Source organism: Rhamphochromis longiceps, linkage group LG8, assembly GCF_057381845.1.
Source record: "Rhamphochromis longiceps isolate RC_006_pf linkage group LG8, R_longiceps_female_GT1.1, whole genome shotgun sequence".
Lineage (NCBI taxonomy): Eukaryota > Metazoa > Chordata > Actinopteri > Cichliformes > Cichlidae > Rhamphochromis > Rhamphochromis longiceps.
The window spans coordinates 28219232-28231875 of NC_140564.1; the positions used below are offsets into that span (position 1 = coordinate 28219232).

Genomic DNA, 12644 nt, shown 5'->3' on the forward strand with positions numbered 1-12644 from the left:
ATCCAACAACTAGCACTTCTGAACCTCACTAATTAACATCCCAAGCTAGCTAATCCCAGGGTATCTAAGTTAATCAGCTCTTGGCTCCAGTTACATATTTTGTTTTATTGATCTTTTCTTCTTACGCTTGGCTAGAAAGTGAAGAAGTGTATTTTTTTACAAATTGTGAGTTATTGCTGCAAGTCATAAATATGAATACTACTACAGTGGGGGAAATAATTATCTGATCCTTGCTGAATTTGTATGTTTGCTCACTTACAAAGAAATGGACGATCTCTATTTCTTTGTTTGATTTTAATGGAGTGACAAAAACCCATAAAAAAACATATCATAAAAATTATACATTGATTTAGATGTATGTGTGAAATCAGTATTTGGTTATCAAGGAAAACACAACTTGGTGGAGAAACCCAAGCAGTAAGTAAGATATCTTTTTTGGAGATGGTCACTGGGTTTGAACACGTTTCAGGAGGGACTTTGGCCTACTTCGCTATACTCAAACTCTCTAAATCCCGTCGTTTTCTTGGCTGCTACTTGGCTTCAGCAACAGATTTTCAAGAGGATTGAGATCTGTTCCTCTGTTTGGTCTTGGCCATGGTGGTGGAGAGGTTGGAAGGGAAGAAAATATTCTCTGGACAGGCGTGCTTTACACACATAACAAGTTGAGATCAGTATCTATAATTGATTGATTATAATCTGTGTGCCACACGAGCACACAGGCAGTTTGTCCCCTAGGGATCATATACTTAATTCACTCAATCACAAATCAGTTTATAACTGTTATGTAGAGTTTTTTCTGGATTTCTGGCTGATATTCTGTTTCTCGCTAAAATTAGAGACTGTATGTTTCTTTGTAAGTGAACAAACTTACAAATTCAGTAGGGAATCAAATAATAGCTCCCCCCGCTGTATTTACTTCAACAATTTGAACCTTTAAAATAAACACAATGACATCTGACGGCATGACTGATGAAGTAAAAGCCTATGTAATAAAAAGTGTAGACAGCTTTGGGAATAAAATGTTATTTCAGTATTGAGAATTTAAAGGGGAAAAAAAGAGTTCCATCAGTTTTCCCAGACACTAACCTGCCTGTCCATCTGGCCTGTGGTCACACAGTGTCTCTGTACGTGTGTCCAGGTAACAACTCCAACTGTAACGCTCTCACCCACGGAGATATGGTCAGCCTGGATGAAGGACGTTTCCCAGCTCTGGAACTTAACAATCGACGGCTGTCTGTAAAAAACTCTTTCTGCCGGAAGAACGGCGTCTACACCAGGTGAGTGAGCAACACATTTCCAAGAAAATTCATGTTCCGATAATATTTAAAAGAAAAGCTTAATTTAATGTCCAAATGAAACAGCCATACGGTAAAAATAATTGGGTAATCTGTGGAAGCTATACCTCATGCCTGAAAACACTTTCAGCTCTGTTGAAAAAAAAAATACTCTTGACAACTCAAATGCACTTCTTCCGCTATCTAAAAGCAGCATATAAAGAGACTCACTGCAGCCTCTCTTAATGAGCTTCTGTATTTCTGTGAATTCCCAGCAATACTGGTCTTGAGGCCATGGCCTTGTTTTAAAAACCAATCACTGTGACTGACACCTGTGCTGAGAATACTGCACGAACTAAGTCATAAGTCCAGGTTTAGATGTGACTGCACACTTTGTGTTAGCTCATTAAAACCTGTTTATTCTGCATATAAGATGTGGATTTATAGACAGCTGCTTTCATGTTGTTTTTGGACAGACTGTCAGTTATGTCATGTGGATATTACTATCCTTTGAGTGAAAAGAATGCAAATGAGACAAATGCATTCTCTGACTGTTTCTATATACCGGTAAGTAACAGTAAGCTGGAGAAATATGTTTGGTTGTGTCTTTCTATGAGTATATGTGTGTGTGTAACCTTGAGGACAGATCAAAGCAGGCACAGGTCTTTGAGATGCTTCCAGGCAGCTTCCTACTACTGTGTCTCTGACTTGAAGGGGGAGGCTCAGAGGGAAAGAATGCACAGATGTACAGTCAGCATTCTTTGAACTCAGCCCATAGCGAAGGAAACCAAATCCCAACACCTGAGTCTCCGATTATAGATTAATGCCACATCTTGATCTCTGGTCTCTGAATACCAAAGACAGGATGAAGTTCTTTTGCGTTATACCAGGATCAGAAATCAAACACGTTCCTAATCCTCCTGTATTCATTTTAATTCAGAACTGTGTCAGACAGCAAATGCCATTTGAAGCTGATCCTCACAGAGATTTTCTCTATGTGGAGATTATTTGTTCAGAGTTTAATACAAGGGCCAATATGTCTGGTGGAGAATCTCAACGCACAGGGATTTCAGTACCGTTGGACACCGATGACTTAATCTGCCCCGCTTAAACTTTAAGTGTACCTTTTTCCTGTAAGGAGATCAAAATAGATAAACACATCAATCTGGTAAAATATAAAGAATTTAGATAAAGTGTGGTCTCATAAACATATATATATATATATATGGCAGTAGTAATGAGTGCACACTAATAGCACATAAACGGCATGCTATCAAACCAAAGAACTCTAAATGCGTCTCAGGTTTGGCATTCAAATTCTTCTATGATCAAGAGGGAAGGATTAAGAGTGCAATCCCTTCTTGGCTTTGTAGTAGCGTCTTTTTGTTTTTTGAAACCAACTTTGACACTGGTTGTGGGTTTAAAGAGGTCTCGGCGAGGTAATTCAGTGTAGATTAACATGGTTTTAAACACTCTTGAGTGACAAAGCTTCCGAACACTTCAGACATGTTAATGAGTCCCTTCAGGCGATTGTAGCAAGAGAGCCTGGTAATGAGTAAAGACCAGGGGGCAGATTTGATTTCACCCTCTGGTTCTCATTCCTTACCTGACGTGCTGCTGACTGAATTTTGCTGTGAGAGGATTAAGTGGACCCTTCTCCGTCCAAATGAGAGCGCTGATAAATAATTTACGCCTCATTCAACAGTGTATGCGAGTCAAGGAGAAGGGGGTGAAAGTGGGCTGAGATTCCTCAGTGTTTTAAAACGGGCAGTTTATCATAATATCCCAGTAGGCTCGCAATAGCTGTTCTTCACTTTGGCTCGATTCTTTGTTTGGCTGTGTTAGGAGGGGGCTTGCTAAGAGGACTACAGAGGAATGCAAGTTGCTGAAGGTTACTTTGTGGAGTCCTTCTGGGGATAAGTGCAGATAAAAATTCAGACCTGTGATTATGGAAAAATTATACTCCTGGGGGAAATTTCCTCTGTCATTAACTTAAAAATCCAGTAACATTTACACTGATGCAAAGCTTTGTTGTTAAACGGATCACTAAAGGATGCTGGAGAATTGGGGAAAAAAGATAGCTTGTTATTGCATTATTTATACTTCTGTATTGGTGATACTCAGTTTAATTTTTTTTATATAAGATATAAAAGAACGCATAAAAAACACAACAACATACTAAGAGGGGTAGTAGAAGTAGGTCGATTGCATTTACATTAATAGGTAAAAACAGTAGACATGCTGTGTACAAATGTAGCGACCCTCCTCCAAGGGCGCTCCTCCAATACTCAAATGTATATAAATGAATATACATGTGCATAGAAAAAAAGAAGAAGAAAATAATTATTCAATATGGCAGCCCTGGCAGAGTCCAACTCCCACCAGGAATGGGTCTTGCTGCAGTTGCACAAGGACTGGATGATCTGTACAACTGCACCAGTGGGCCAGTCGCCCCATCCTCCTGAAGCACCTCCTACAGGATGTCCCAGGAGACATGGTCAAATCCCTTCTCCAGGTCCACAAAACACATGCAGACTGTTTGGGCAAACCTCCCCTCAAATTACCTCAAGAGGGTAAATATCAAGAGGATAAATAACTGATCCAATTCCTTTAGCCAGATTCACCAGCTTAGGATCAAACTGCAGGGACCTCTGCCCTTTACTGCTGCCTGATCCACAAGCTTAATAAACTAATTGAAACTCAAGGGAAAAACAAGGGCGAGAGAGTACGTTTTCACTTGGGATTTGAAGACTGTTCGTGAGGTAGATGATGTAAATTTAGGAGGGAGGCGGAAATGTGACTGGTTTGATCTTTGAGTCAAATTTAAGAAAGGAATAAAAGATGACACCAAGATTGTCAATCTAAGATTCTCAGTCATGTAGAAAGAGCACACGAATTAGAAAAACTTGAGCTCATTGTATAGGAGCACTCCATTGTACATGTTTCAATTTTCTAAAGTTAAGTGAATTAACTTTAGTTTAACTCTCAGAGTGTAATTGAGTTAGAGCTTGCTTTGTGATTTCCCAGTGGAGTTTTCCATTTCGTCCACACTGCACTCAAAGTACCAGCCCTGTGAAAACTGCTGGAATTTACCCGCATTTTTGAAATGCTCTCCAAATATATTTATATGGAAAATGCTTATGCAAATGCACTTTCAATGTGTGGAGCGGCTGTGTGTGCACTCCAGCAGCTCCACTGGCAGCGACTGCCGGCCGACGCTGTGGCCTGGAAAGTCAACAGGAGTCAGTATGTCCAAGTAGTCTCCGCCAAACCAGCACCAATCAGCAGAAACAGATGGGTGTTTATTTAGGAGGACTAGGAACAGTGGAAAATGTGGAGGAGATTAGGAACCAAGAGCTTTTTTATTACTCTCATATTTACTGAAAACACCCCTGACAGAAGCGCACCATTTTAGGGAATGCTTTTTTCCAACTATTTCACGTTTTTCCCATTCCATCTTTCTTTCAGTTTTCAGGTTCATTGAACACCTTGTCCCTATCCTCCCTTCCCCCACACTTTAATGATCCTCCCTTTCCTCGGCCACCTCTCTTTAAGCTTCTATCTGAATTCCAAATGTGATAACCTAAGTATGCGCACTGACACGTTAATCCATGCCATCATTTTGTGTAGTGTGCAATAACATTTACCCGAGCAAAGCCTGAGGCTGCAATTTGTTTGATGACCCCTTGAGTTCAGTTTATAATTTAGTCACAAGAGCCTAGTGGTTTGACATTCCACAGCCCACAGTGAGGACTGAATCAAGGAAATTATTCACTGCAGAAGAGACAGGCTGTAAGCAGCCATCTCATGAGTGTCCCATGATTCTCATCTAGTTGCCCTCCTACACACACTGAAAGAGAGAACACATGTGAGCTTGACAGGAAGCCCTAACTGTAGTGTCTCAGACGTTAGAGAGAACATCTAGAGTCACGGCATTTGCTTGTTTATCAAAAACTGTATTGACTACAATTTCTAATTTTAAAGGAACAAATCTATACAAAGAATAAGTAATAAGACAGTTAACCCAGGTTTTAATAGACTGGGAGTATTCTTTAAGTTTCTTTTTACTATTTATTGGAATAGAGCAGCAGAGAGATGACATGAAAGCTGGAAGAAAACAGTCTTGTGGTCGATTTGAAACTGGGCCTCTCCATTAGCCTGCTCAACCCAGTGAGATGTACTGGCATTTAAAATACAACCTGATTTATTCCAAAAGGTTTTGTTTTTGAAAAGCCAGGGTTTCTTTTGTTAAGCTTGACAACCAGTTTGAATCAAACTAATTGTGTGCATTTACTCTTTGATCAGGTCTCCTCCCAGGCCCAGCCCAGGCAGTCTTCACTATTCGGACGAGGATGTCAGCACCAAGTACAACGACTTGATCCCTGCAGAGAGCAGCAGCCTGACTGAAAAACCCTCGGAAATCTCAGACTCACAGGTGCAATAGCATTATATTGTTTTATACTGCATCTTCCCTAAGTAGTATTTCAGTCCTGTTTGTACCTGTGTACGTGTACCCACCGTCATCTCCTCAAATTCCTCAGGAATTCAGCTTTGCATTGTCAGCTGTTCTGTGGTTTTTTTGCCTGTTCATGCTGGTGTCCTTTCTGTGTCACCCATCTCAATGTGTTTGGCCTGCAGAGGTCATAAGATACAGCTACAGTAATGCACATGGCGAGATGAGAGATTAATGACTCTGCTTACTGGTGGCAAAGCAGTTTTTAGACCAGGCAGTAACCTGTGGAGAATGTCACTCTACAAACATCCACCTGAGATCTAGGTCACTGCACTCAGCCACAGCACTCATTATGTAAGGCAGCGAGAGGGCATGCACTCTGCAAAATTTATTTTCCAGCTAGCTACGTAGTAAAAATTGCCTCTCCAGACAGATAGTTTATCCAATATTCCTTTTCAGCAAGTCAGATCAGAGTTAGTTAAATTGATCTCTATGGAAAAAAAGAGCACTGTATTGGATCTTGATAGTTAAAACGCGATCATAATTTTGAGTTTGTTTGAAGTTTTAAAGTCTTCTGTTCGGACTGATAGATTATTAAAAACTGATGTCAGAATGTCTGACTTGTGGCCTTTGTGCTGAGCCAAACTGCTTTTACCCAGCGAGTGTGATCAATAAATTGTGCCCTTCTGTCTGTCTGCATCTGTCTTTCTATTGATCAGCGTGTGCCATCTTGGCTTTTGTCTGTTCTCATTCTCACGCTTTTAACCAAATTAAATTTCTTCTGTCTGGTCTTATGTGCGTATACACTATGCTGTTTCTGTTTTCGTTTATATCACATCCTCTCTGTGGTTTTTGTGATTCATCTTGCAATCTGCAGTCTGGTTTGGAGCCTTGCAAGATAAAAGCATCAGGGGAAAGTAGTCTGGAATTCCCTTGCTATCAGGCTTCCTTCAGTTTTTTTCTTTCACCTGGGAATTCTTTGCTCTCTGTATTTTCCCAAATTATCTTGGAAAATCTTTCAGATAAATAAGTCTGTAGTGTGAATTCCAAAAGCCAGAAATCTCTCCCCACCTCGCTTTATCGGGACCTAAGTCATGCTTCCAGATCAAATAGAAATCTCTCTACAATGAAGTGCTACAGACAGGACCTTTCACAGCACCATAACATCCCCTCAAATGAAGCATTTCAACATTTCAACGCCTGTCTGACATATCTACCATTCACACTTGTGTATTGTCAAGCATGGCCCTAATGCAGTTACTGCCCCCCTTGGATGACGACACTTGTCTGCTGCCACTCTGCACATTCGAGGGGTCGATGTTGGCTTTGATGGAGTGAAATGCACAAAGCCTTTCTGTTAGCCCAAGGCTCCCCTGCCATGCTCCTGACAGACCACCATATCAGCACCAGTGGTGCTCAAAAAATCTAGGAATGTTCTTTGAAGTTTTATTGAGCGGATAACTCATAGCTATCAGTATGACATTGTGCTGTCTGTCCTCCTTAATCCCCGCGGCCTCCCCCAGCAGGTATAAGTTCACTATTGTGCTCCTCGTGAAGAGGGGATTTGGAGAAAGCCAACATTGACTTGGCAAGGCAACAGGGTCACCATTACTGTTCTGCTCCCCTGCAGGTAGAGACCTATTGACTTCCCTTTTTCCTTTAGAGTGTAGGTTTTCTCGCTTTCCAAGGTTGTCTCTGTGGCAATGTCTTTGTGTGTAATTTAAAGCCGAAACCAGTTAAAGGCAAATGACCTCATCTCTGAGTCATATTAAAGATTATGTTTATTCTGCAGAGTGGCATTCCAAGGGAGAGAGATGAAAATGTCGGCTTTCTCTCACATACTTTTTCTTTCAGACTTTGCCGCTCTCTTTCTCCATCCTAATACTCGCTGCCTCTGTGGTTACTGCAGCTTTTTTTTGGCTGAGACTCAACCGACAATATTATCTGTAATGTTTGGATTGTCACTAATGACAACACACTAATTTTGACCAGCCACGTTTAAAGTTTCATGTCATAACCCAGAATAAAGTTCAGTTGCAACCGCAAATAAATAAGAGTTGATATTAATAGCTTTTTGGCTTGTGTACAAAACAGAGGTTATTGGAAAGACGCAGACATTTATATTGGCTGGATGGGATGAAGCGCATGTAAAACGAGCATTAAACTGACATGCTTCCTTAAACTAGGCATCACTTCTAAAGGGAAAAATCTGAATAAATGCACATGCTTCCATTATGCATTTCATCTTTCTGGGGCAGCTCTAATGATCAATAAGATTTTAAATTTCTCTGAATATAATTGTTCTGATTAAGCAATATGAAATTTACTAGTTGGAGACTGGAACTACAAAGGAGGCTTAGGCCTTGCCTTGATGGTGGCAGTATGCTACTTTGCTTTGATAAAGCTGGTATTTTAGCGCTAGCAAAAGTGTCCCATCTTCTCCTTTCCAATTTCCTGCACAGCTTTTGCTAAAAGCTCATAATGATATATGTGCTGTGAATGTGCAGGGATTTCAAGTCCCCTCCAGCCCCATATACACTGCCATTGTCTTTATCTCAAAGGACCCCTGCTGTGTTCACTTCATCAATAAGAGTGACTTAGACAGCATCCCCTTTCTCCCCCTCCTCTTTGCAATAATCCATAACAAGAGGACAAAGGGCCGACTGTTGGGGTATGCATCAATTTTGGGGGGGATGGGGTTGGGACCTTGCTTACCAGAGAATTTATTTACAAAGTGCAGTAATTAATTCAAAGCGCTTTTAACATGACTGTAAGTCTATGTCATTTCTGGAGCAACACATCCAAATAAAAAGGGGAATAATTCAGACGGTGGCAAACACAGAGATGACAGCAAGCTCATTTTCAGCAAGCCGATGTCAAATCTCAAATAGATTGTCTGAACGCCTACATGGTTTGTTGATGATGACCAATTTATCTCCAAGAAACTGTAACTCTGACCCATGATTGATGCACATCTTTGTCATGTTTTTTCTCAATTTTATTTCCTCCTCTCCTTTGTTGTTTTCCCTCTTCTTTGCTAGCAACTGTAAACAGGATCACAAGGCAACTTTATTATGCCGATGATAAAATAAAGTACTGTCAAGAGGTTTCGCTAGTTAATTGGATAGATGTCTTAATCTCTTTCACCGCCTAATTTAACATCAAAATGATGAAAAAATGCCTAATAATTGACGCAGGCAGGCTGGTATGTGTCTGTCTTACACATATCCTTGCATAAATGAGACGGTTATTCCCTTGAGGCTGAGGTGCAATGCTGCATTTCATGCCTAAAGTCTGTTTCTGTCACACCATTCAGCTCTAGTAATTAGCTTGTAATGAGTTGAAATAAGGAGCTGTATCAAGGGCTGCGCGGCCCCAGAGGCAAATTGTTAAGCATCTTTACTTTAGGTTACTCAATTGCATCCGTGTGTTATTTCTGTTAAATATTGGTGATAAACCAAAAGCAAAGGCAGACAGATTGGAGCGCTGTACTTGTAAGCAGAACAATTTAACAGTCACAACATCTGTTGCACACACTCGAAAATTGTGTCGGTGCAGGCAGGAGGATGCAATTCCCTGTGTCAACACTTGGTCTACAGTCACGCTTTCCCGTTGCCACACACGGCTAGAGTGGTTTTTCATCTCTCAATGCTGGCTTAATTCTTTTAGAGTGAAGTAATGCCACTTGAAGTGCCTCAGTGTGTCTTGCTGGTCCACTGTGAATGGATGTTTTTGTGTTGCTGTGCTGCTAAATAGACTGGTATGAATAGAATGCTTCTCAGACCTAAGTGTTTTAAGTGTTTACAACTGGGTGACAATATTGCAAACAAAAACACAAATACTGAGCCATCCCACACTCTGGCTCTCCTTTATTGAGAGGAAAAACGATATAGAAGAAAGGGGGGGAAATAGGAGGTATGTTAAGGGGAACGTGGCTTGTGCAGTATCTGCCTTTGATTCCCACTCCCTTTCAACATGTAAATTAATCAGAATGTTTTTTTGTATGTAATTTGTATAGTATATTTTTTTTCTCTCATTTCTTTTCTAAATGTACTTGTATATTGTTCACATGTTGAAATAAATTACCAATCAATCAATCAATTCATGAGGGAAAAAAACAGGATACTTTCTTTTAAAGAGAATCAAAATGTAGGATCGTTTTTCCTATAATTCAGCACACAAAAGTTTCTGTTTGGACTTTTATAAACTCTGCTGACATGGAGAAAACAAAAGCTTTTATATAGGGGTTTGACATAGGCATGAACCAGGAGGCACAGGGAAATCTGAGACAACTGCCATATGTATGACATATGTGCTGTGCAATATCCAGCGAGAGATCTGTTCTTTGAGTGTGCGCCAACAGCAATGTTTCTGTACATGATTATGAAAGGCCCGAGAGAGCAAGAAATTTCTGAAACGCTCACGATTATCAGCACCCTCTCGGTGGTATACCACTTTGAAGAGAACAGGCTTTTGTTATGCACCTATTGCATGCTTATAAGAGCGTCTTTGGGAAATTATCCAGTGACATTTTTGGCACAGTCAACTGTGCATATGTTCATTGTGGCAAGGTGATTAATCAGACGCTGCCTGGCCGATTGGCAGTTTGCTTTCATGGCAATTAGATTACCATGAGCAGTCCCTGCTGAGCATTCAGTGATCACGTTCCTTTTTGTTTGGTGCATGGAATGTTTCTTGACATGAATACAATAGTGCTTCTAGCTCAACCTGCAGCAAGGTGGAAGGTCACTGGTGAGAATGTGCTGAGAACTATTATTTCTTTACACATAGCAAGAATGGAATTCAGACTGAGTTAAAATGTGAAGCAAAATAACTTTAACAATGCTTCAGTGCTCTCAATATACTCTTAAAGTTGATGGTAGTGTTGGAAAATGCACTGCACAATACAAAACTGTGTTTTTATTTCATCCTTTTACCTTTTCATACCATTCGCACAGAATGGCACAAAGGCTGTATTTATGCATTTATTTATACATATTGTGGCATTATCACCATCATGACTCGGCCATTTGAATCATTCTGTTATGGTGATGTACTGTAAAACCCATTGTTTTGTTCACCCATAGGAGGCGCTGGTGTTTTCATATGGAACAGGTGGCCTACATACACTTCCACTGCATTTGGTGAGGTTCCTGTGGCTGCCTGCTTTGAATGTTATATAGCCCTATAGGCGACTGGTTCCAATTGGTAGCCCCCATCCAATCCTTTCCCTCAGATTCCTCTTACATGTTAGGTTTTATATGCCACACTGTGTAACACAACACCAAGCCCTGTCTTGCTGACGTGGTGTGGTCAAGGTCTTAGATCCTGAACATATAGATCTGCTTATTGGTTAAAGTCCCGAAGACAAATTGACCTTTGCCATCTCGTGTTGACGGTTTTCTTGTGCACGTTTCAGTAGCAAGTCATCCTTCATGCTTTGACCATCTTTGACCATTTTGTCCGTCTGTACTTGTGCTGTGTTGTAAATGTAAGTGTTTGCATGTGTTTGCTTTTTAGACAGCTGTGGCTGTAAATTGATGCCTTAGAATAACACAATAACTTCATGTTCATTTTCATTCTAGCCTCAACATCTTTAACTGCTACACATGGAAACACTACAGAGTCACACCATACTCACAACATAAACCGCTGTCTCTTCTTTTTTTGGCTTCTCAGGGCAGCGACAGTGAGTATGAGGTGGACCCTAACCGTCAGAAGACCCACTCCTTCGTCAACCACTACATAAGTGATCCTACCTACTACAACTCCTGGCGTCGCCAACAGAAAGGCATATCCCGGGCGCAGGCCTACAGCTACACAGAGTCAGAGTCAGGAGAGCCGGATCACTGCGCCCCACCACCGCTGCCCCCTCTACCTCCACTGCCCCCCCAGCTGAGTTCACCAAGCCCTCAGCCTCAGCAGGCTCAGGGCCAGCCCCAGGGCCAAGGCAGCCTCTTTAGACCCAAAGGTAGCCGGACTCCCACCCCCTCCCAGCAGAGCTCCAACCCTCCGAGCCAGCACAGCACCTTGTACAGGCCCCCCAGCAGTCTAGCCCCTGGCTCACGGGCCCCTATTGCTGGCTTTTCCTCTTTTGTGTGAAAAATACTGAGGACATAGAAACTTCTGAAAATACCTACCCAACTTGTGTTGAAGAAGAACATAGCATTGCAGTCAGCCCAATCAAGTCGCTCATTCTTTATTTTCATCATCAATTTATTTTTCATAACTTACATGTTATTTTTTTTTTGTGAGCTTGGATGTATCAAAACATTATGATACTTTTTGAGGCGTTTTTTTGTCTAATGTGTGAAAATGTGCCAGTGTAAACTTTGGTTTCGCTCACCGGCTGATAAAAACAAAAAAAAGGTCTCTGCAACATCTATTCACTTTTATTTTGTTAGTTGAAATACTTGCATGGCTTTATCATTTATTTCCTTCTTTTTACTTTTTTAAACTCATTCAGTGGTAATATCTGATTCTGTACAAAGTCACTAGAATCTTTGAAAACACACACACACACACACACACACACATATAAATATATATATATATACATATATATAAATATTCTATAGTAGACATGCCTAGAAGACAAAATCAAGTCATTGCTGACTCTACTTTGACGAAGACTGATATGACAATATGATGGAGCCATATTGTGGAAGTTAAAGAACAATTATTTGTTTGGACTGGATGTAAAAACAAAAAGCTGCCAGCGTAAAGGTGGAATTTATGCCAAATCGAAGACATTTAATGTGCTGGTTGTGAGAGTTTTAAAATGACATTGAAGAAGCAATCATGGATTAAAATGGAAAAACTCTCTGGCCTATAACATACACATACATAAAAAAAAAAGTCAGACAGCATTTGGCCATAGTAGTAGGTCAAATGTCAGTGACTGCGGCGTGCCTGAA

General features: G+C 40.7%; 1 protein-coding gene across 8 annotated transcripts in view; it reads left to right on the plus strand.

The window, feature by feature from the left end:
- Positions 1–12269, plus strand: part of sdk2b (sidekick cell adhesion molecule 2b) — a 293816-nt gene extending 281547 nt beyond the window's left edge. For 3 of the 8 annotated variants that reach the window (XM_085416873.1, XM_085416875.1, XM_085416878.1), the window contains exons 43-46: positions 1118–1277; positions 5580–5709; positions 10815–10871; positions 11407–12269. In XM_085416873.1, coding sequence (XP_085272999.1) covers positions 1118–1277; positions 5580–5709; positions 10815–10871; positions 11407–11829 — 770 coding nt within the window. In that variant the 3' untranslated portion in view covers positions 11830–12269. The remainder of the gene's footprint in view (positions 1–1117; positions 1278–5579; positions 5710–10814; positions 10872–11406) is intronic. The other 5 variants (XM_085416874.1, XM_085416877.1, XM_085416880.1 and 2 more) reach the window with 3 other exon arrangements.
- The last annotated feature ends 375 nt before the right edge of the window (positions 12270–12644 follow it).